Source organism: Nerophis lumbriciformis, linkage group LG34, assembly GCF_033978685.3.
Source record: "Nerophis lumbriciformis linkage group LG34, RoL_Nlum_v2.1, whole genome shotgun sequence".
Lineage (NCBI taxonomy): Eukaryota > Metazoa > Chordata > Actinopteri > Syngnathiformes > Syngnathidae > Nerophis > Nerophis lumbriciformis.
The window spans coordinates 25,799,238-25,824,088 of NC_084581.2; the positions used below are offsets into that span (position 1 = coordinate 25,799,238).

At 40.0% G+C, this 24,851-nt stretch overlaps 1 protein-coding gene across 3 annotated transcripts in view; it reads left to right on the forward strand.

The window, feature by feature from the left end:
• map3k7 (mitogen-activated protein kinase kinase kinase 7) overlaps positions 1-24,851 on the forward strand; it is a 55,596-nt gene that overhangs the window by 17,601 nt on the left and 13,144 nt on the right. For 2 of the 3 annotated variants that reach the window (XM_061929853.2, XM_061929852.2), the window contains exons 8-14: positions 750-874; positions 968-1,098; positions 8,701-8,782; positions 14,889-15,007; positions 15,096-15,228; positions 15,686-15,766; positions 21,814-21,881. In XM_061929853.2, the coding sequence (XP_061785837.1) occupies positions 750-874; positions 968-1,098; positions 8,701-8,782; positions 14,889-15,007; positions 15,096-15,228; positions 15,686-15,766; positions 21,814-21,881 (739 nt within the window). The remainder of the gene's footprint in view (positions 1-749; positions 875-967; positions 1,099-8,700; positions 8,783-14,888; positions 15,008-15,095; positions 15,229-15,685; positions 15,767-21,813; positions 21,882-24,851) is intronic. The other variant, XM_061929854.2, reaches the window with a different exon arrangement.

The window sequence follows — 24,851 nt, forward strand, 5'->3', positions numbered from 1 at the left end:
TTGAAATGGGATTTTTCAGGTGACTTTGAGACGAGGCAAATTACGATACTCTTAAAGTTTTATATACCATCTAATAGGGCTACACAATTGTTATATTTGAAATCACGATCACGATTGTGGCTGATCCGATTAAATGACGATGATCGTTGGCGATAACATTTAAAAAGCTGTCTCTCTGCGTATCAAATCAAGCACACTATTAACAGTTAAACGGTAAAGTCAAGAGGGGGCGTTAGTCAGTGAAGTACCGCAGCTTTTGCAGGTGAGGAGCAAAAGCAGCTAGTCACCAACCTGACCATCTTAGAAACTCCCTTTGCTCTGATTACTGCTTTGCACACTCTTGGCATTCTTCAAGCACATACATCTTGAAGCTCATCGAGAGAATGCCAAGAGTGTGCAAAGCAGTAATCAGAGCAATTGGTGGCTATTTTGAAGAAACCAGAACATAAAACATGTTTTCAGTTATTTCACCTTTTTTGTTAACTCCACATGTTCATTCATAGTTTTGATGCTTTCAGTGACAATCTACAATGTAAATAGTCATGAAAATAAAGAAAAAGCATTGAATGAGGTGTGTCCAAACTTTTGGCCTGTACTGTATGTAAATATATATACATACCGGTATATAAATATATGTACACTTGCACACACACACACAGCGTCATTGTTAGCAATACTCAATTACTCTAATAAGCAATTGATCACAACTATCTTTTTAAATAACAATATTCCTTTTAACTTCCAGGTAGCAATTACAGTGAGAAGTGTGATGTATTCAGCTGGGGGATAATTCTCTGGGAAGTGATCACACGCAGGAAGCCCTTTGATGAAATTGGAGGACCGGCTTTCCGTATTATGTGGGCAGTGCACAATGGTGAGTGAGAGGGCTTGAATAAAGAATATATTTGCACTCCTGTATAGTACATTAATACAGAGCTTAATAACGAGAAATGCTATATTTTTTTAGGCACAAGACCACCGTTAATCACAAATTTGCCCAAGCCAATTGAGAGTTTGATGACCCGCTGTTGGTCAAAAGACCCCTCTCAGAGGCCTTCCATGGAAGAGATTGTGAAGATCATGACTCATCTTATGAGGGTAATCTGGACAATTCCAATAAAAATATTTTTTATGCATGAAATTACAACTATTTACTGCCAGTGCTGGTACAGTTAGATTTGTGGGCATTTTATTCACTCAACCAAGACAGGCCAATTACATTTAAACATGCATATAGAACAGGGGTGTCCAAATTTTTTGACTTGGGGGCCGCATTGGTTTAAAAGAATTTGGCTGGGGTCTGAAAGCCGACTGCTTGTAAAGTAACTATATTGACACACACACACACACACACATATACAAATACATACATACATACAGTATATATATACTATATATATAAATATATATATATATATATATATATATCATAATAATCCCCTGAATTCGACCCAAAAATTAATTAACTCACTGGAATATAAAGACAATATAACATACATCCATAAACATGGATGCATATGCAAAAGTGCAATATATTTAGCTGTACAGTAATCTATTTATTTATATCTGCACCTTATTGCTATTTTATCCTACACTACCATGAGCTAATGCAATGAAATTTCGTTCTTATCTGTACTGTAAAGTTCAAATTTTAATGACAGTAAAAAGGAAGTCTAAGTCTAATATATATATATATATATATATATATATATATATGTTCTCTCTCTCTCTCTCTCTCTCTCTCTCTCTCTCTCTCTCTCTCTCTCTCTCTCTCTCTCTCTCTCTCTCTCCATATATATATATATATATATATATATATATACAGTGGGGCAAAAAAGTATTTAGTCAGTCACCAATTGTGCAAGTTCTCCCACTTAAAATGATGACAGAGGTCTGTAATTTTCATCATAGGTACACTTCAACTGTGAGAGACAGAATGTGAAAAAAAATCCAGGAATTCACATTGTAGGAATTTTAAAGAATTTATTTGTAAATTAATGTGGAAAATAAGTATTTGGTCACTTCACACAAGGAAGATCTCTGGCTCTCACAGACCTGTAACTTCTTCTTTAAGAAGCTCTTCTGTCCTCCACTTGTTACCTGTATTAATGGCACCTGTTTGAACTCGTTATCTGTATAAAAGACACCTGTCCACAGCCTCAAACAGTCAGACTCCGAACTCCACTATGGGCAAGACCAAAGAGCTGTCAAAGGACACCAGGAAAATAATTGTAGACCTGCACCAGACTGTGAAGAGTGAATCTACAATAGGCAAGCAGCTTGGCGTGAAAAAATCAACTGTGGGAGCAATTATCAGAAAATGGAAGACATACAAGACCACTGATAATCTCCCTCGATCTAGGGCTCCACGCAAGATCTCATCCCGTGGGGTCAAAATGATCATGAGAACGGTGAGCAAAAATCCCAGAACCACACGGGGGGACCTGGTGAGTGACCTGCAGAGAGCTGGGACCAAAGTAACAAAGGTTACCATCAGTAACACACTACACCGACAGGGAATCAAATCCTGCAGTGCCAGACGTGTCCCCCTGCTTAAGCCAGTGCATGTCCAGGCCCGTCTGAAGTTTGCCAGAGAGCACATGGATGATACAGCAGAGGATTGGGAGAATGTCATGTGGTCAGATGAAACCAAAATAGAACTTTTTGGTCTAAACTCAACTCGTCGTGTTTGGAGGAAGAAGAATACTGAGTTGCATCCCAAGAACACCATACCTACTGTGAAGCATGGGGGTGGAAACATCATGCTTTGGGGCTGTTTTTCTGCTAAGGGGACAGGCCGACTGATCCGTGTTCAGGAAAGAATGAATAGGGCCATGTATCGTGAGATTTTGAGCCAAAACCTTCTTCCATCAGTGAGAGCTTTGAAGATCAAATCAAATCAAATCAACTTTATTTATAAAGCACATTTAAAATTTACCACAGGGGTAGCCAAAGTGCTGTACAATGAGCAGGTTAAAAGATAAAACGAGTACCGAGCAAACACAACACAACACAAACAGAACATGATAAAAAATAAATAATTAAAATAGAATTAATAAAAACATAAAAACATAAAAACAGGATCACAGCAGGTGTATTATGGGGCGCCATTGCAGGATGGATATCACTCAGTGTTAAAAGCCATGGAATAAAAGTATGTTTTTAAGAGAGATTTAAAAACAGGAAGAGAGGAGGCTTGTCTAACACTCAGGGGTAGGTCGTTCCAGAGCTTGGGAGCAGCAACGGCGAAAGCTCTGTCACCTCTAAGCTTCAGCCTTGTGTCAGGGACCGTCAACAGCAGCTGATCGGCTGATCTTAAGGATCGGGTGGGGCAGTAAGGCTGAAGGAGGTCGGAGAGATAGGTTGGCGCGAGGTTGTTTAGACATTTAAAAACAAATAAAAGGAGTTTAAAATGTATTCGGTAACGCACAGGGAGCCAGTGAAGGGACGCTAAAATAGGGGTGATGTGCTCACGTCTGCGGGTCTGTGTTAGCAGACGAGCAGCAGAGTTCTGCACGAGCTGCAGGCGGGCGAGGGAGGCCTGGCTAATGCCAACATACAGGGCATTACAGTAATCAAGACGAGTCGAGATAAAAGCGTGGATTAATTTCTCAAGATCATGTCTTGATAGAAGCGGTTTCACTTTCGCTATTTGGCGTAATTGATAAAAGCTTTTTTGAACGACGCTGCTGATTTGTTTTTCGAATTTAAAATCTGAGTCAAACTTTACCCCCAGGTTTGTGACAGAGTCGCTGAGATACGGGGTCAGAGTGCCGAGGTCAACGTTGGGGGAGGGAGAGCGACTTGGACCGAACAACATAACTTCTGTTTTGTCTTCATTTAGGCTCAGGAAGTTAGCTGAAAGCCAGACTTTGATGTCGTGCAGGCAGTCAATAAGACTTTGAACCGTGTTATTTTGTGCCATGGGAAAATAAATCTGGCAATCATCGGCATAAAAATGAAATGCAATACTGTACTTCCTAAAAATAGAACCAAGGGGGAGAAGGTAAAGCGCAAATAAAATTGGGGCAAGGATTGAACCCTGGGGGACCCCATGTGGTAAAGGAGCTGTGGACGACATAAAACTGTCTACTTTTACACAAAAACTCCTGTCGGTTAGGTACGACCGGAACCAGTTGAGGGCGGCGCCCTTAATGCCCACACAGTTCTCAAGACGAGTGATTAAGGTGGCGTGGTCGACGGTGTCGAACGCAGCAGACAGATCTAAAAGCACCAGGACAACATATTTACCAGAATCAGTGGACAGGAGGATATCGTTAAAAACTTTTAGAAGCGCTGACTCTGTGCTGTGGAGGGCTTTAAAAACGGACTGGAACAGCTCAGTGATACCATTATCCTCTAAGAAGGGCAGCAACTGACTGTAGACAACCTTCTCTAATATTTTGGAAATGTATGGAAGATTAGAGATAGGTCTGAAGTTAGAGAGGAGAGAGGGGTCGAGGCTGGGTTTTTTAAGTAGAGGTCGTACCACTGCATGTTTAAACTCTACTGGAACTATTCCAGAAGAGAGGCTACTATTGATAATGTTAAGGACACTTGATCCAATAGTAGCAAGTACCTCCTTAAACAGGCGAGGTGGGAGGGCATCTGCAGGAGAACCAGAGGGCTTCATATGACTAACTGTGTCACTTAAAAAAGAAAAGGACACCGGCTCAAACTGATGGAAAACAGAAGAGAAATGCAGGGGAACAGAAGGGTCATATGAAGGCTGAGATAGACTGGCTCTAGTTGACACAATTTTGTCAGTGAAAAAATGGAGACAATTTTCACAGAATTCAAAAGAAGCATCAAAACCAGCAGATTTGGGAGCATCAATGACAGTGTTAATAGTTTTAAACAGAACTCTGGGGTTGTTACAGTTAGAAGATATAATCTGAGATAGATATATATTAATTTCTGCTTTTACAGTCATCTGAAAGGAAAACAGGCTTTCTTTAAAAATGGCAAAGGACACATGCAGCCTGTCTTTTTTCCATTTTCTCTCTGCTCTTCTACATACGCGCCTGGCAGCCCGAGTGACGTCATTCAACCAGGGTTGAGGCGTGGCTTTAGCGCGGCGGCATTTGAAAGGCGCGATCGTGTCCAGTGTTTGTGAACAGATAGAGTTGAACCCAGAAACCAACTCTTCAGTATTCAGACACACAGATGCTGCAGAATTATCATCACAAAGAGTCAAAAAAATAGAGGAGAACCGAGCAGGAGACGAAGAATTAAACATGCGAGAGCGTTGGGGCGGTGCGCACAATTTAACTGGACACTGCGTGGCAATATCAAACAGGATCGGCATGTGATCAGAGAACACAGCGTCGCAAATGTCCAAATTAAAAACACACAAACCATACGAGAGCACTAAATCGAGTGTATGCCCGCGTTCATGTGTAGAACCACACACAGACTGTACAAAGTTAAATGAGTCGATTATATTCAGGAAGCTCCTGGAAAGCGGCTCATCTGGACAGCAGGTGTGAATATTAAAATCACCCACAATAAGGACACGATCATATTTGGGCAGGATTTCAGCCAGAAATTCAGAAAAGTCAGTTATAAAGTCTTTGTGGTACTTGGGTGGTCGATAGATGACGGCACACAGGACGACATCAGAAAGACCCAGTTCAAACATGCACAGTTCGAAGCTTGAAAAGGAGGATTGTAGGCGGATCTGACGGCATTTAAAGTCATTTTTAAAAACGACTGCTAATCCTCCTCCTTTTCGACCGGACGGCCGTGGGGAATTAAAGTAGGAACACTCCGAAGGCAGAAGTTCATTAAGAGGGGCGGACTCACCGGCTCTCAGCCATGTCTCCGTCACACAGAGGAAGTCCAGTCCGCGGGAAGTGAAGAAATCCTTCAGGATAAAAGTTTTGTTTGTCAAAGATCTTGCGTTCACAAGACCGAACCTGGCGGGGGCCAGCACGTCCAAGGCCGCAATTAATCCGGGTGGGGCCCGACACACAGCCCGCAGGTGGCGGTGATCCACCCCGCGCCTCCGGGGGCGGGGACAGCAGGAGCGACGACGGCAAGCTTCTTCCTCCAAACCAACGATAGGAACCAGCCAGGAGCCGATCGGATCGAGCGAGCGTGGGTGCAGGAGGAGACCGGATACCGCACCATTCATCCTTCGGGGAGCCACGGGAAGCCGGGCCAGGAGTGCCCTAACTTTCACCAGCTGGCCGCCACGTTTACCGCGGCGCCGGAGACGCTTCCGCCGGGGGAGAGGAGCCAGGGGGCGGGAAAGGAAGGCAGGAATCCGGCCAGGTGAAAAAGCTGACTGGGACGTCGAAAAACCAACGTCGAAGTTGATCATATCAGTGGGAGAGGGGCAAAGATCCAACAGTGTTTGGCGGTCATACACAAGCAGTGGGCTGACAGAGACGAAAATAGACGCAAAAAACACAAAAACGAACAGAGCTGACAGCGAGAGACGGCAGGCCAAAGCACATACTGGCGCCATCTTGCATCGGGGCGTGGCCAGATGAAACGTGGCTGGGTCTTCCAGCATGACAATGATCCCAAACACACCGCCCGGGCAACGAAGGAGTGGCTCCGTAAGAAGCATTTGAAAGTCCTGGAGTGGCCTAGCCAGTCTCCAGACCTTAACCCCATAGAAAATCTGTGGAGGGAGTTGAAAGTCCATGTTGCTCGGCGACAGCCCCAAAACATCACTGCTCTCGAGAAGATCTGCATGGAGGAATGGGCCAAAATACCAGCTACTGTGTGTGCAAACCTGGTAAAGACCTATAGTAATCGTTTGACCTCTGTTATTGCCAACAAAGGTTATATTACAAAGCATTGAGTTGAATTTTTGTTATTGACCAAATACTTATTTTCCACCATAATTTACAAATAAATTCTTTAAAAATCCTACAATGTGAATTCCTGGATTTTTTTTCACATTCTGTCTCTCACAGTTGAAGTGTACCTATGATGAAAATTACAGACCTCTGTCATCATTTTAAGTGGGAGAACTTGCACAATTGGTGGCTGACTAAATACTTTTTTGCCCCACTGTATATATATATATATATATATATATATATATATATATATATATATATATATATATATATATATATATATATATATATATATATATATATATATATATATAGTGATGTTTATATATATAAACATCACTGCACATCTTAATGGCAGCTATAGTTTCCATCTTAATGATCTAAAAAAAATATTTGGGAATGTCCGGCAGGCAAAATCTGCCTAAAAGGAATGATTGAAGGAAGAAGAAGTGGAGGAAAACAAAAAAAAATGCTGTCAGTCGTGGTCAAAAGTTACACTTGTAAAGAACATAATGTCATGGCTGTCTTTGAGTTTCCAATAATTTTTACAACTCTTATTTTTTTGTGATAGAGTGATTGGAGCACATACTTGTTTGTCACAAAAAACATTCATGAAGTTTGGTTCTTTTATGAATTTATTATGGGTCTACTGAAAATGTGACCAAATCTGCTGGGTCAAAAGTATACATACAGCAACATACATTATCAATTTTGGTGATATAGAAAAGTTACAATCAAATCAAATTAGCTTCATGGCTTGGCCTCTTAACTTCATGTGAGTGATTATGATTGACGACACCTGTTGACTTCTCTGAGCCCATTTAAATAGGGCTCATGTGATGCAGTCATTAGACTCGGTTACAAACGCGACAATGGGAAAGTCAAAGGAACTCGGCACGTTTCTGAAAAAACAAATCATTGACTCGAACAAGTCAGGAAAGTCACTTGGAGCCATTTCAAAGCAGCTTAAGGTCCCAAGAGCAACTGTGCAGACAATTATTCGTAAGTATAAAGTGCATGACACAGTTTTGTCACTGCTACGATCAGGAAGAAAACCCAAGCTATCACCTGCTGCTGACAGAAAATTGGTCAGGATGATTAAGAGTCAACCGAGAACCACCAAAAAGCAGGTCTGCAATGAATTGGAAGATGCTGGAACACAGGTGTCTGTGCCTACATTCAAGCGTGTTTTGCATCGCCATGGACTGAGAGGCTACCATGCAAGAAGGAAGCCCTTGCTCCAGAAGCGACACCTTAAGGCTCGTCTAAAGTTTGCTGCTGATCACATGGACAAAGTTAAGACCTTCTGGAGAAAAGTTCTGTGGTCAGATGAAACAGAAATGTAACTGTTTGGCCACAATACCCAGCAATATGTTTGGAGGAGAAAAGGTGAGGCATTTAATCCCAGGGACACCATTCCTACCGTCATGCATGGTGGTGGTAATATTATTCTCTGGGCTTGTTTTGCTGCCAATGGAACTTGTGCTTTAAATGGGACAATAAAAATGGAGGATTACCTCCAAATTCTTCAGGACAACCTAAAATCTTCAGCCCGGAGGTTGGGTCTTGGGCGCAATTGGGTGTTCTAACAGGACAACCCTATATATATAAATATATATATATATATATATATATATATATATATATATATAATTTATATATATTTTTTTTTTATTAGCCACACCTTTGTATAAAACCGCAGGGTTCAAAGCTTGGGATAAAAGTAGCGGCTTCTACTCCGGTAAAAATGGTAATCAGATACTGTAGTATTTATGTAAAACCACTGCCCAAAAGTTTTGTACATTGTAATACTTCCGAATAAAGATATGGCTGAAAAAAATAAAGGCAACCGCAATCTTGATCCTTTTCTAATGTTTTCATGCAGTACTTTCCTGGATCTGAAGAACCCCTACAATGTCCGTACCAGTATTCAGATGATGGACAGAGCAGCTCTGCAACTAGTACAGGTACTTGGTCACCTTCACAATTTACAGCTACAACTCAGCATAGTTTGCATGTACTACAACATCCAGTTGTTTCAGAATTTATTTTTAAATTGTAAGATTGGGCACAAAGTAAAAAAAAAAAAAAAAAAGAAAGGTAACAAATGAATATTGAACATATACAATGAACATTGATGAATATTCAATATTTTCTGGGCCAAGGACCCTCAAACAGAAGTAGAAATGGAGCAGGGACCCCACTACTTATATTTGTAGTATAAAATTGTTTTAAATTAAACAGTGAATAAAAGTGGTCATTTGGTTATGAACGAGTTCCATTTCAAGGCAGATTAATCACGCAATTTATTTTGACCGCACATGCTCCTTTACCTTAACTATGAATGGTGACCTGAAAGCTGGCGTGGGTTGGTATACGGCCAGGGATCAGGGCTCTAATTTATAAAACTGTGCCTAAAACATTATGTAAGCGAAAACCTCAGAATGTACGTGTGCACACAACAACTCTGATTTATAAAACCATGCTGAGCACACTTGTATGCTCTCGTGTCCTTATAAATTGCACCTGCAGTGAAATCTGTGCAGAAGATTTCCTCCTTGATGTCCTTCAATACTCATCCCATAATCATCCTTAAATGGTCATGCTAATCAGCTCATGAATATGGTGAGTATACATATCACTTGTTGGACTGTCAATGACGGAAGGCCGAGGCGGCAACTCCAAAAAAGAAAGCGATGTTTTCAGTTTGCTGCTTATTACGTCAAGCACCGTAAAAAGATTATTTTTGGAGGGTAAAGTAACGCCATATTTCATAAAAATAATTGGAATTTGAATGTCACTACTTGCCCAATCATAGTGTCAGATCCACTGTGACTGAGAACTGTTACTGAGATGAAGAAAAACATGTTCACGTTTAGCCTTCTGTTTTTGTCCAAATAAATTAAATGATAAATGATAAATGGGTTATACTTGTATAGCGCTTTTCTACCTTCAAGGTACTCAAAGCGCTTTGACAGTATTACCACATTCACCCATTCACACACACATTCACACTGATGGCGGGAGCTGCCATGCAAGGCGCTAACCAGCAGCCATCAGGAGCAAGGGGTGAAGTGTCTTGCCCAAGGACACAACGGACGTGACTAGGATGGTAGAAGGTGGGGATTGAACCCCAGTAACCAGCAACTCTCCGATTGCTGGCACAGCCACTCTACCAACTTCGCCACAATATATATAATGTTTTTATTATTCACATGTCTTTATTTTGTTAAGTAATGCAAAGCAGACATTCCGTTTCATGACACAATTAGTCATCATGAGCAATATTTAAAGTTCTTCTGGGCAATTGGTGCGCAATCAAGATGATTTCAATATATTATTGACACAACAGATGTGTTTTTGTACAGGTGTTTATCCTGTAAAATATTTGAATGGTAATAATAAAATATTACATAGTGGCTGTGTATGGTATATGCAGCATGGCTGCGTGAGATCCAAACATTTGCACCCCAAAAGTGTTATAAACTCCCAAAGTCTAAATGTATCGAAAAAAGTTAAATGTAAACATTTTCTAAATAAATAACATGAATTCATCTAAAAACAAAAAAAAATATTGTGCTGCAATCCATATTTTAGTTTTTTAGTCGTAAAGAAATACTTTTCAATGGGTCAAAAATGCCCCTTCTGACATATTTATAAATGTGCATAATTTTATTAGAAATGATCAAAACAAACAACGATAAATACTTCCATTTTAGGCTCTAACAAATAGAAAATGCATTCACTACGTAATATATTTTTTCTATGTATTTTCATGTGAATATGAGCTTTATATTGTGGCAACACCATTGGGCCTCGGTGAGTCCGATGTCTGAAAAACTTTACGTGAGCTCTATGCTTGGTCAAAAGGGTGTGTAGACATACGCAACCCTTTTCGCATTAAATATTTCTATAAATACCTGCGTTACTTACGCAAATTTCACTTTGTTTGACGCAACTTTTTTGTGCGCAGCAACCTTTTATAAATGTGACCCCAGGTCAAAGCATAAGCCAGTGCAAAGATGAGTCAGAAGTAGGCTTGTGCCTTTACCAATAATTTGGTTTTAGTACTAAAATGTATTTCGATACTTTTCAAAATAAAGGAAACCACAAAAAATGTTATTATTGGCTTTATTTTATAATAAAATATTATGATACATTAATAAACATGTGTTTTTTGTATTGCAATCAAAGAACAATTTTGTCATTAAATAACATAGTGAACATACTAGAAAAAGTCTCTGTTACAAAGGCTCCTAATGTGGCTGCTGAAGTATACAGTAACATATTGTATTTATTTTGTCAAAATTATGAGGGATAAGCGGTAGAAAATAGAAGGAATATTTATCTACTTGTTCATTTACTGTTAATATTTGCTTACTTTCTGTTTTAACATGTTCTATCTACACTTCTAAAGTTAGTGTACTCATTTAGATATTAAATATACAGTACAGGCCTAAAGTTTGGACACACCTCATTCAATGTGTTTTCTTTATTTTCATGGCTATTTATGTTGTAGATTGTCACTGAAGGCATCAAAACTATGAATGAACACATGTGGAGTTATGTACTTAACAAAAAAAGGTGAAATAACTGAAAGCATGTTTTATATTCTAGTTTGTAAGTAAATAAGCATTAGGCAAATCTGATATTGAAATATACTAATAATAATAAAAACTTCAGTTGTTTTTCTTATTAGTTATTACAACTGAGTGTGCTGTGATCACCTTTACACAGCTGTTTTTACACGTAATCTGCGATCGTAATGCTTTAAGTCTGCATTTTAATTTCATACCAAATTAAAGAGAGAAGTTTGCTAAACCTGTAAGAATACAGTACAGCCTTTGGTAAAGCCATATTTTCGATGGTAATCGCCAAAATGCTGTTATATGGATGCGCGCACACACATAGACACGCATACACAAATACACACATTACAACACTTTTTTTCGCCACACAGTGTAGCGTTGATTGTGACGTCACAACAATCATTTGTACTAAAATAACACCTCAGTTTGCATTGATTAAAGCATCAGACCCTCACATTGAATATTAAGAGTACCGGTATGTAAAAGTTTGACTCCTACCTTGTTTCTTTCCCTGACGACATCCATAAAGTTTTGTAATCAATCAGAAATTTTAAGCAGCTAAAATGCGCTAAACATGGGAAATGGAGCGAGTTTTTTGCATATCGCCCATCATGCAGTGTAATGGACTTGTATACCGTAGTTTTCGGACTATAAGGCACACTTAAAATCCTTTCATTTTCAAAACTTGACAGTTTGCCTTATAATGCGGTTGTGCTTTGGTTGTGCTTACCGACCTCAAAGCTATTTTTTTGGTACATGGTGAAATGATAAGTGTGACCGGTAGAGAGCAGTCACACATAAGATATACATGTCGACTGCAAAATGACTCAAGTAAACAACACCAAAATTGTATATGTTCCATTGAAAATATAGAACATTACACACGGCGCTCAAAAATCCATCAATGTTTTACTACGACTTTGGTAAGCTATGAAGCCGCGCCGCTTGATGGATTGTACTGTGCTTCAACATACAATTATTATTATGGTGTGTGTATAAGGTAAGACATATCTGGCGTTTTGTTTCGTAATATTGTGCAAAATCAACTTTTTTTTACCTTCTGGTACCTGCTGATCTGTATTTGGTATCTGCATAAGTCCTGAAAATGTGTGCGTGTCCGCCTTTGTAGTCAGTGCCAACATTGTAGTCGATAAGCTTCTTATTTTTCTCAATCTTCTTGTTATGGGACATTCATCCTCTGCTGTTGCCATTTCTAATATAAAGTAGTGTAAAGTTCTTACTTATAGATGTCAATAAAGAAAGATCTAAAACATACCAGTGTAGTGAGTTTACATCATTCACCCAAGGAACTTTAGTTATTAGACAGTTCCGGTCGGACAGTTTTTCACGGGACACATTTCAGGCGTTGTTGTTGCACTCGTGAGCCACAGATGAGGAGATGCTGCTCTGTTATTGATTTAAGTAAAGTCTAAATGTCATTAAAACAGTAAGCGCCATCTTTTGATAATTCTTCCACTCCCGTCCTTGCACGCACACCATAACAAAGATGGAGAAAAGACGCTGTCGAAGGTGAGCCACGTAAATAAGACCGCCCACAAAACGGCGCATCCTGAAGCGACTGTCAGAAAGCGGCTTGAAGATGATCTGTAAAAGATAATCCATGCAATATTTTGACCAAAGAACCACAATTACATGTTAAGTACACCACAAGGAAGTGTTTTCTATTTAGAAAAAAAATAATAATAATAATATGACCCCTTTAATGCGCCCTATAATCCGGTGCGCTTTTTATATGAAAATAGACCTAACAAGACCCGCTAATCGGCAGTGCGCCCTATGGTCCGGAATATACGGTATGTGTAATTTTAAACTATATGTAATGATTGAACGTGTTTTATAATGTCCACAATGTTCAGTGAGCAGAAGGTGTTATATGTGACCATATGTTGACTTTATTTGTTGGTTATAGTTAATTTATACCATGAGTGGAAAAAGTTGTTTGGACTGGGTCATATAAATTGATGCTGTGCTCAAGTTCCTTTCTGAGGGGCGACAAGATCGTTCGGGTATTATTCCTTCTGGACTTCTGACTTAGAGGTGTTCAGTCATAATCCCCACAAGATCGCTCCGCTTCATTTCACAATTGGACAAAGTTTAGGCAAAAACATTCCTCGGGCCAATCTTCTTGCTAAAATTGTGATGTCTTGCGGGCCGCTCTGATGATACTGGTGGTCTGCACTTGGCCCGCGGGCCGTAGTTTGGACACCCCTGATCTATGTCATAGTGCAGTGTTTGCATCTCTGTACACGTGCAACAGCTAAGTCAGATACATAAAAATTCATAATATTAGCCCCGTTCCAGCCGGAACACCTCACAAGGGAGATTTCTAGGAGATGCTCAAGCCGCCTCAACTGGCTCCTCTCGATACAAAGGATTTGCATTTCTGAGCTCCTCCTGGATGACCAAGTTCTCTTAAAATGTGTCCATGCGTATGCGCCATGGTCAATTATGCTAATCTTTTTCACCCACCTGCAGAAATAAATTGCAGTTCTGTGGTAAACATTCATCAGAGCCCCAAAACATGTGTGATGTTGTGAATATAATTTTTTTTTTTAAAAGGTGTGTTAAGCACAAAAAGAAAAACACTTTGCCCAGTGTGAAATATTGATGGCAGCATCATATATCATCTGTTCCTTTCTTTAAGTACCGTATTTTCCGGACCATAGGACGCACCAGATATATAAGGGGCACTGCCGGTGAATGGTCTATTTGCAATCTTTTTTCATATATAAAGCACACCGGATTACAAGGCGCATTAAAGGAGTCATATCATTTTTTTTTTTTTCTCAACTGAAAACACTCCCTTTTGGTCTAATGGTGGTTCTTTGGTCAAAATGTTGCCAAGATTATGTTTTACAGATCATCTACAAGTCGCTTCCTGACAGTCGCTTCAGGATGCGCCGTTTTGTGGGCGGTCTTATTTACGTGGCTCATCTTCGGCAGCGTCTTTTCTCAGTCATCTTTGTTGTACTGACGGGAGTGGAAGAAGTGTCAAAAGAAGGAGCTAACACTAACGACATTCAGACTTTACTTAAATCAACAACAGAGCAGCATCTCCTCATCCGCCGGTACAATCCATCAAGCGGTGCGACTTCATAGCTTACCAAAGTCATACTGAAACATTTTGAAAGGTTTTTGAGCACCGTGTGTAATGTTCTATATTTTCAATGGAACATATGAAATGTTGGTGTTGGTGTTTACTTGAGTCATATTGCAGCCTACACATATCTCTTATGTTTGACTGCCATCTACTGGTCACACTTATCATTACACCATGTACCAAATAAAATAGCTCCGAGGTCGGTAAGGAAAACCAGAATTATTCCTTACATTAGTAAAAACTATTTTAAGTGCGCCTTATAGTCTGGAAAATACGGTATGTTGGCTGAAATAACACACTGCACATTTTTGTGTGAAAATATTTTAATGTGTTTAAATTATGTCTTGTTTTCTTTGGGAACAGCTTCATATGTGGACAGCACCAGCAACAAAAGTGATGCAAACATTGAGCACAGTGATTCTCAAGGGAGCAGCGACACCATTAAGATCACACCGCAGTTTCCGTCTCACTTCAAGCCAAAGGCAAACCCACTTTGTTTTAATTTCTATATAAATAAATAGATCAGTTTGTGTAGGTAAAGCTCACCTGACTCTTTGTTTGATCTTTCAGTGTGAGCCATTGAGGACTCTGCCTCTTTCGAGAGGAGGCAGTTTTGAAAGTCTGTCTGTGCGAACACAAGGCTTGACACCATCCGACAGTAAACGAATGAGTGCTGACCTTTCAGAACTGGACCCCAACACAGGTAACACCAGCCATAACAAACCAAAGCATTTAAACAGTAACATTTAAAAGTATTTATTTGTATTTTAACATATTTGAGGTTAAGCTTGAGTTATTACCATGCTCGGTGTTCATGGAAGGTCCACATATGTTTCTTAATTGTGGCACTCTTTGATTGATCTGATATGATCTACAATGCCAGACTTTTTTGAGGACAACAAATCTAGCTGTAATTGTCTGCATTCTGCATGTCTGTTCAAGTGCTCAGGAATGTAGGAATGACCAGTCAACTCCACATTAACACTTACCCATGCATGAGCTTGAATTAATGGAATGCATGCTGCCCTCGCACTAAAACTATGCATACTGGTATGTGTTTATGGCCTGCCTTTCTCCAGTACAGTTGTTGGCTTTAAATCTTGCAAAGTCTGCATGCTGTTTGTGTATGCCGCTGTATGCATGTGTATGTGTTTTTGCAGCACGCCCCCAGTATAAACGAGGCCATCGTAAAACAGCGTCACATGGCACCATCCTGGACATTCCCAAGATCGTCGTCACAGGTATCACTGGACTTGGGCCGCCTGCTGACACGGATGAGTTTGTTCTGCTCAAGATCTTGGCTTGCCTTTTTCTTACACATCCATCTACTGTGTCACTCCAGGGAATAACAGCTCCAGAATTTGCAACACATTATTTTATGCAAAAGTGATCTTGTCCTGGAGTTATACGCACAGAGCAGCTTTGTGTTTTCCTTTTTTAAAATGATTTTAAACAGAACATGAGTTAGAATCTTCGCTTTCTCACACCCCATCCTAAATACATCTTAATTTTGTGTAGGTATCCTATAATCTGAGGGCATTCAGTCGTTGCGCCTCTCATTCGGGATGAAACGTCTTGTAAGAAAAACCAAACAGTCTAGTTGCAATCGATTAAATGCCCTGAGATTACAATGACCTGGATGAATGAGAACATCCATTGATAGGTATCCTATAGGTAAAACAAAACTCTTTAACATGAAAACATCTTGTTGCTGTTGCTCCTAACTCATTGTCTGCATTGTCTCTCTTCTGACTGGCTTGGCATGTTTTGCAATCCAAGGGATATAGGTTCAAATTCAGCGTAATGCACGTAGTATTTTTATTCATATTTTTAATCGATAGGCCACACAGTCGGGAAATCGGGGAGATCTGAGTCCGAATCTCCGTTTGGACATACCTGTACAGAGTTTGCATGAGTTTTCTCCGGGTACTCAGTCTTTTTCCCACTGTCCAAAAATATGCATGTTGGGTTAATTGAAGGGAAGGCCCCGGGTGGCGGGGCTCTCCCTTAGAGATAGGGTGAGAAGCTCTGTCATCCGGGGGGAGCTCAAAGTAAAGCCGCTGCTCCTCCGCATCGAGAGGAGCCAGATGAGGTGGTTCGGGCATCTGGTCAGGATGCCACCCGAGCGCCTCCCTAGGGAGGTGTTTAGGGCATGTCCGACCGGTAGGAGGCCACGAGGAAGACCCAGGACACGTTGGGAAGACTATGTCTCCCGGCTGGCCTGGGAACGCCTCGGGATCCCCTGGGAGGAGCTGGACGAAGTGGCTGGGGAGAGGGAAGTCTGGGCTTCCCTGCTTAGGCTGCTGCCCCCGCGACCCGACCTCGGATAAGCGGAAGAAGATGGATGGATGGATGGATGGGTTAATTGAAGGCTCTAAATTTGAGTGTGAATGGTTCTTTGTCTATGTGTCCTTGTGATTGGCTGGCGACCAATTTAGGACGTACCCCGCCTCTCGCCCGAAGTCAGCTGGGATAGACTCCAGTTTACCTGAGGCCAATAGGTGGTATTGAAAATGGATGGATAGATTTCCCATATTGTGAAATGCAAGTGTTGACAAGTATGTTTCTGTGTAAGTCTGCAAGATTTTAATTTGTCGAGGCGTTCCCAGATTACAAAGGCAACCACGCCCCACCCTCTCCAAAAGAATCATAAATTGTCTTCTGGAAATGTACATTTAAATATACTGTACAGGCCAAAAGTTTAGACACACCTCATTTCAATGAGTTTATTTTCATGACTATTTACATTGTAGATCGTCACTGAAAGCATCAAAACTATGACACCTGTGAAGTGAATACCATTTCAGGTGACTATCTCTTGAAGTTCGAGAGAATGTCAAGAGTGTGCAAAGCAGTACTCAGAGTAAAGGGTGGCTATTTTGAAGAAACTAGAATATAAAACATGTTTTCAGTTACTTAACCTTTTTTTTTTTTTTTTAAGTACATAACTCCACATATTCATAGTTGTGATGCCTTCAGTGACAATGAAAATAGTCATGAAAATAAAACACATTGAATGAGAAGGGGTGTTCAAACTTTTGGCCTGTACTGTATGTCTTGAAGACGAACATTAACGCTATTTTTTTCCATGTTATTTATATTGTTTTTCAACTGCACCTAACAGAATAACCACCTTTCTTTTTGTCATGCTTTCATGTTTGATAACAAAACAGCTTCGATTCTACTCTATTCCATATAAATTTACCCTGTCACAACATGAGGTACACCAGCACACTCTCCGATCGATAAAGAGCTGCATCAAAACAAAACTTTTATTCCCATTTTCACTACTACATGCTGCACATTGTTGTTACTATGCGTATGCCAACATATGAAAATATTTTTTATCTACACTCTTGTGTTTCCTCAAACGGCAACAAAAGGCATATTCAAAAATAAAAAATAAAAAAAATAGGCCGTTTTTCATTTGACCAACACACTAAGTGGGTAATAATTAAGTATGTGTGATTAATTATGAATTGAAACAGTAGCTACATTTAGTGTAATAATGTGACGTCAGTGCAAGATGGCAACAGGTGTTGTATTTGTCACCATGGCAGCAGGTACCGTCTACAGTGACAGTCTTTCTTCAAATCCAGCCTTGTTTGTATTGCTAGCTAGGGCTAGTGTGGAATTGATAGTCAACTTTGACAAAATCTTCCAGCGAGGTGAACACAAGTTACAGGATTGAAAGTCTTTACTGGAATTACAACGAGCAAGCAGTGTTTCATGCAGTTTATATAGCGTACCACAGCTTGCCACTTCAGAGGCTCGCAATAGATGTAAGAGCCATTATCATTAGTGGTAAATACTGTGGCACCTGATTCTCACCAAGACACAGGATTGGGTTTGCAGAAAGCCGAAAAGGGCATTTATTGCACAAGTCTTTGTAGGAAGGGCAGGGTGTGGAAGTATCAAATTTAAAAGTGTCCATTAACAAACAAATATCTCCCATCCGGGGCTCTCAATCCTTCACACAGCACACTTCTGTATATGTCGTAGGTAATTGCCTATAACACAAGAGAAACCCAACATAAGTAAAACATTTCACTAATAATGTCCTTAGTGGTGAAATAGTGGATGTCTCAACTTACCGCCGGATGCACCTGCCTTGACAGAGAGGAGAGCCAGACCTGAATGAGGCAGAGTTAAGAAAGGTTTGTAGTTAATAATAATAATAATAATAACTGGGATTTATATAGCGCTTTTCTAAGTACCCAAAGTCGCTTTACATGTAGAACCCATCATTCATTCACACCTGGTGGTGGTAAGCTACTTTCATAGCCACAGCTGCCCTGGGGTAGACTGACGGAAGCGTGGCTGCAATTTGCGCCAACGGCCCCTCCAACCACCACCTATCACTCATCATTCAATTCACCGGTGTGAGTGGCACCGGGGGCAAAGGGTGAAGTGTCCCGCCCAAGGACACAACGGCAGCGATTTTTTGGATGGTAAGAGGCGGGGAGCGAACCTGCAACCCTCAGGTTTCTGGCACGGTTGCTCTACCCACTACGCCATGCCGCCCCGAGTTAGGCCCCACCTGACCGCACAGCTCGTGCCACTTCAGGCTGATTGAGCAGGTACAGGGGAATGTACCGCCCCTCGATGATGCGGCCTAGGCTGGGGCGTTCCATATCCGTGTTCCACTCTTCCTCCATTCCCTGGCTCCTCCCCTGTGAGGTGCCTACCTGTCAGGCGGTGCTTGAGTGAGACTCCACAATACCTATACACTTCATCCTTTAAAATGTAAAGTGTGTACATGGAGTAAGTATTATTTTGGGCTTAAACCTCAAGTGTGCATTTATTTTTTTGCTAGTGAGCTGGCAACTGAAGTTAGTATGAATTTAATAATAATGAGTCAAACTTTTATTGCAATTACGACACTTTAGGTTTTCCAAAATTCATGGAAAACGTCAATATCAATCTAACAGGGAAGTCTGCAAGTGTTCTTTAAACATCAAGCAATTTTTCCTCCCCATTGTCATTTGACTTAATAGTGTTACAGTTTCAGGTGTAAATAGAGAGCAGGGGCCCCCTGTTAAGATTTAACCAGGAATAACCAGTTGCGTGGATTTCTTACTAAAAGTGGGGACCAACAGTCAAAACACAGAGTTAAAACAACCATGTCCTCTGGTCTGATGAGACCGAAGTAAACGTATTGATTCAGCGAGTGTCAAATTGGTGTGGTGTCAACCAGGCAACGAGTGCAAAGACAAGCGAGTCTGCTCAAGCATGTTGGCAAGAGTGTCTTGGTTTGTATGAGTGCTCCCGGCCCTCTGGGAGTTACAGTTAATTGAGGAAAATATGAATATAATTTACATTTGTTTCTGTCATTACACATTACACACAATTAGCACATGTTCCCAGCATCTTCATTTGTTAAATTAAATATGAAGACTATTGTCACATACATCAAATGACTTAAGTTAAAAAAAAAAAAAGTTATCTTTCAAACCTGAGTCATTATCTCACTATATACTGCTATGAACAATTACGAAATCTTCAGTGCAGATATGTCTTTATCGAGACAGTCTTTGATTTAGGGGGGTCCTGCCCCCTTCTTGTGCTTCACCGGCATCTCGTGTTTTTCCCCCATGAAAATCCCAATTGCTCCTCAGCGAATCTTGACTCTCGGTATTCACTTAACCACTTCCAGGTATGTAGGATAGTCAACTAGTGATAGTCACAAATACTCAGTGAGTATCTGCCGTAGGACTTAAGTTTTATTTTTAATTAACGTTTAGAAGGGGAACTGGATTTTTTATTTTTATTTTGCCTATCATTCGCAATCCTAATGTAAGACGATACCATTCCATACCAACTTTATTTATAAAGCCCTTTAAAAACAACCACAGTTGAAGAACAAATGGCTGTACACCACAAAGAAATAGAGGCAAAGGACAGACTAAAAAAATAACATTTAAAACAGAAGTAAAATACACATTAAAAAAGCAATTACAAATTACCCTAAAATCAATTTGTTAGATAAAAAGCAGTTAAAAAAGTTAAAACCAGTTTAAAAACAGACAAGAACACATATATGTTTTTCTCTTTTTTATGCATTCTAACTAGTGAAAAAATGCGAACAAAAGTTTGCTTACAATCGAGCCTATGGGAGTCGCTCTATTCTGCCTATACCAAACATCCAAACACTTCCATCAACCTTTTATATACATGCTTTAAGTCTTGTAGGCACATTCATAACATGTAATATTTACATATTTTGCTCATTTTAAGCATACAGTGGAGCATTCATTTCACAAACGCATTGCAACATTCGCTTTTTCCTTCCACAGCATCACTGATTACTACTGACTGCAGACTTCTTGAGAGCCAATAAACATAAATCACTTTAATAATAATGGATTAGATTTATATAACACTTTTCTAGACACTCAAAAGAGCTCACAGAGAAGTGAGATCCCATCATTCATTCACTCCACATTCACACGGTGGCAAACTACATTTGTTGCCACAGCTGCCCTGGGGTAGACTGACTGAGGCGTGGCTGCCAGTTTGCAACTACTGCCACTCCAACCACATAGTTTTACTATCCGGGTGAAAAGTCATGATTTATAATCTGGAATGAATTTTCCAAAAGCTCTGAGGCGAGAAAGTAGCTTCCCAGCTGATATGTCAATGATCAATGTGCCGCTAAAAAAAGGTATTTAACGTTAGTGCTTATAGTAACAATATCGCTAATACTTAGTTAATATTCAGGTCACAAAATGTAAATGGTGTATTGGTGGGGCTTTTTAAATGGTTATTTATTGGGTTTTATGGTCCGAATAGACACAATGATGTCATGGCACCCATTGGCTCCATTGTAAGCAGATTTTTATTTACGAGTTAGAATGTACTAAAAAAATATATGTGTTCTTGTCTCTTATAAGGATTGTGAATTATAAGCAACATTTCAAAACAAAGTGCAGTTCCCCTTTAAATGAGTGTTCTGCCCTGAGGTTGCAAATACAAGGTTTTGGTGTTTTGGGGCATGTTAACCTCCTGGTGGTATAGAAGGTGGTATGTTTCCACCACCACCTAAACTGCCATTGTAGTCTCCCTCATAGTGGCCAAATCTTACAGAGTAAATTGCAGTGCTTTACTTTTTAATCCGCCAGGAGGTTATGCAATTCCCGGGGTTTTTCTGTTCTTTTCTTTTAGGAAATGTCCAAAATAATATAACAACGGATTAGATTTTCAGTCTGATCAAATCATTTGTACTATTTATAAAGGCATGTTTTCATTAATGGTTATGTTCTTTCTTGTTTTTCCACCATGCTCATAGCCACGTGTGAGCCTCAGAGACGTCGCTCCGTACAGGATTTGCCAGGCATTGGCACAGAGTCCTCCCAGGTAAGACAGTCAGGAATTTATCCAAACGTTATATGTATAGAAAAAAAAATGTATGTGCTTGTGTCCATGTGTATATTCCCCCTCCAAAGTGTAAATTGGAGATATTGGCAGCTTCAGTTTAGATGTGGATTTGTTGTCAGTTTACTAGGGATGAGAATCAAAAAACTTTTTATTTTTTATTTTTTATTTATTTATTAAATCATTATAAAAAACACAAGATACAATAAGTAGACCAACCCAAAAACCCTCCCTCACTCATTCTCACTCATTCATACAAAAAGGTTGTTTCCTTCTGTTATTAATATTCCGGTTCCTACAATATATATCCATACAGTCTGCAAGGGATACAGTCCGTGAAGCACACATTATTGTGTGTGCTGCTGGTCCACTAATAGTACTAACCTTTAACAGTTAATTGTACTCATTTTCATGAATTACTAGTTTCTATGTAACTGTTTTTATTTTATTTTAGTTTCTTTTTTGTTCAAAAAATGTATTTTTATTTTTTTATTTAAAAAAAAACTTCGGGACATTATCTTCACCAGACCAGGTTATCAATGAAATGTGATTGTTTAAAGAGTTCTTAAAACCAGGTCCAGTCTAGATGAAGGTGTGGCTCAGCAACACACACCTTCATTTATGCATTCTCAAAATTAGGGAACACAACAACAGATTGCATATAATCTATAAACACATTTACATTTTCAAAATAAGCATTTATGTACAGTCCAGATTATGTCCAGGTTGGGCTCAGCAACACACACCTTCATTTACAGGTAAAAGCCAGTAAATTAGAATATTTTGAAAAACTTGATTTATTTCAGTAATTGCATTCAAAAGGTGTAACTTGTACATTATATTTATTCATTGCACACAGACTGATGCATTCAAATGTTTATTTCATTTAATTTTGATGATTTGAAGTGGCAACAAATGAAAATCCAAAATTCCGTGTGTCACAAAATTAGAATATTACTTAAGGCTAATACAAAAAAGGGATTTTTAGAAATGTTGGCCAACTGAAAAGTATGAAAATGAAAAATATGAGCATGTACAATACTCAATACTTGGTTGGAGCTCCTTTTGCCTCAATTACTGCGTTAATGCGGCGTGGCATGGAGTCGATGAGTTTCTGGCACTGCTCAGGTGTTATGAGAGCCCAGGTTGCTCTGATAGTGGCCTTCAACTCTTCTGTGTTTTTGGGTCTGGCATTCTGCATCTTCCTTTTCACAATACCCCACAGATTTTCTATGGGGCTAAGGTCAGGGGAGTTGGCGGGCCAATTTAGAACAGAAATACCATGGTTCGTAAACCAGGCACGGGTAGATTTTGCGCTGTGTGCAGGCGCCAAGTCCTGTTGGAACTTGAAATCTCCATCTCCATAGAGCAGGTCAGCAGCAGGAAGCATGAAGTGCTCTAAAACTTGCTGGTAGACGGCTGCGTTGACCCTGGATCTCAGGAAACAGAGTGGACCGACACCAGCAGATGACATGGCACCCCAAACCATCACTGATGGTGGAAACTTTACACTAGACTTCAGGCAACGTGGATCCTGTGCCTCTCCTGTCTTCCTCCAGACTCTGGGACCTCGATTTCCAAAGGAAATGCAAAATTTGCATGGTTGGGTGATGGTTTGGGGTGCCATGTCATCTGCTGGTGTCGGTCCACTCTGTTTCCTGAGATCCAGGGTCAACGCAGCCGTCTACCAGCAAGTTTTAGAGCACTTCATGCTTCCTGCTGCTGACCTGCTCTATGGAGATGGAGATTTCAAGTTCCAACAGGACTTGGCGCCTGCACACAGCGCAAAATCTACCCGTGCCTGGTTTACGGACCATGGTATTTCTGTTCTAAATTGGCCCGCCAACTCCCCTGACCTAAGCCCCATAGAAAATCTGTGGGGTATTGTGAAAAGGAAGATGCAGAATGCCAGACCCAAAAACACAGAAGAGTTGAAGGCCACTATCAGAGCAACCTGGGCTCTCATAACACCTGAGCAGTGCCAGAAACTCATCGACTCCATGCCACGCCGCATTAACGCAGTAATTGAGGCAAAAGGAGCTCCAACCAAGTATTGAGTATTGTACATGCTCATATTTTTCATTTTCATACTTTTCAGTTGGCCAACATTTCTAAAAATCCCTTTTTTGTATTAGCCTTAAGTAATATTCTAATTTTGTGACACACGGAATTTTGGATTTTCATTTGTTGCCACTTCAAATCATCAAAATTAAATGAAATAAACATTTGAATGCATCAGTCTGTGTGCAATGAATAAATATAATGTACAAGTTACACCTTTTGAATGCAATTACTGAAATAAATCAAGTTTTTCAAAATATTCTAATTTACTGGCTTTTACCTGTATACTGAGTATATATATATATATATATATATATATATATATATATATATATATATATATATATATATATATATATATATATATATATATATATATGTATATGTTGTCTGTCTATCTGTGTTGGCCTTGCAATGAGGTAGCGACTTGTCCAGGGTGTACCCCGCCTACCGCCCGAATGCAGCTGAGATAGGCTCCAGCACTCCCCGTGACCCTGAAAGAAAAAAAGCGGTAGAAAATGGATGGATGTATATATCCATCCATCTATCCATGGATGGATATATAACATCCATGGATATACCATATGTTAGGAACATGTATGTATGTATATGTATATATGTACAAACCCAGTTTCCATATGAGTTGGGAAATTGTGTTAGATGTAAATATAAACGGAATACATCCATACATCCATCCATTTTCTACCGCTTATTCCCTTTGGGGTCGCGGGGGGTGCTGGAGCCTATCTCAGCTACAATCGGGCGGAAGGCGGGGTACACCCTGGACAAGTCGCCACCTCATCGCAGGGCCAACACAGATAGACGGACAACATTCACACTCACATTCACACACTAGGGCCAATTTTAGTGTTGCCAATCAACTTATCCCCA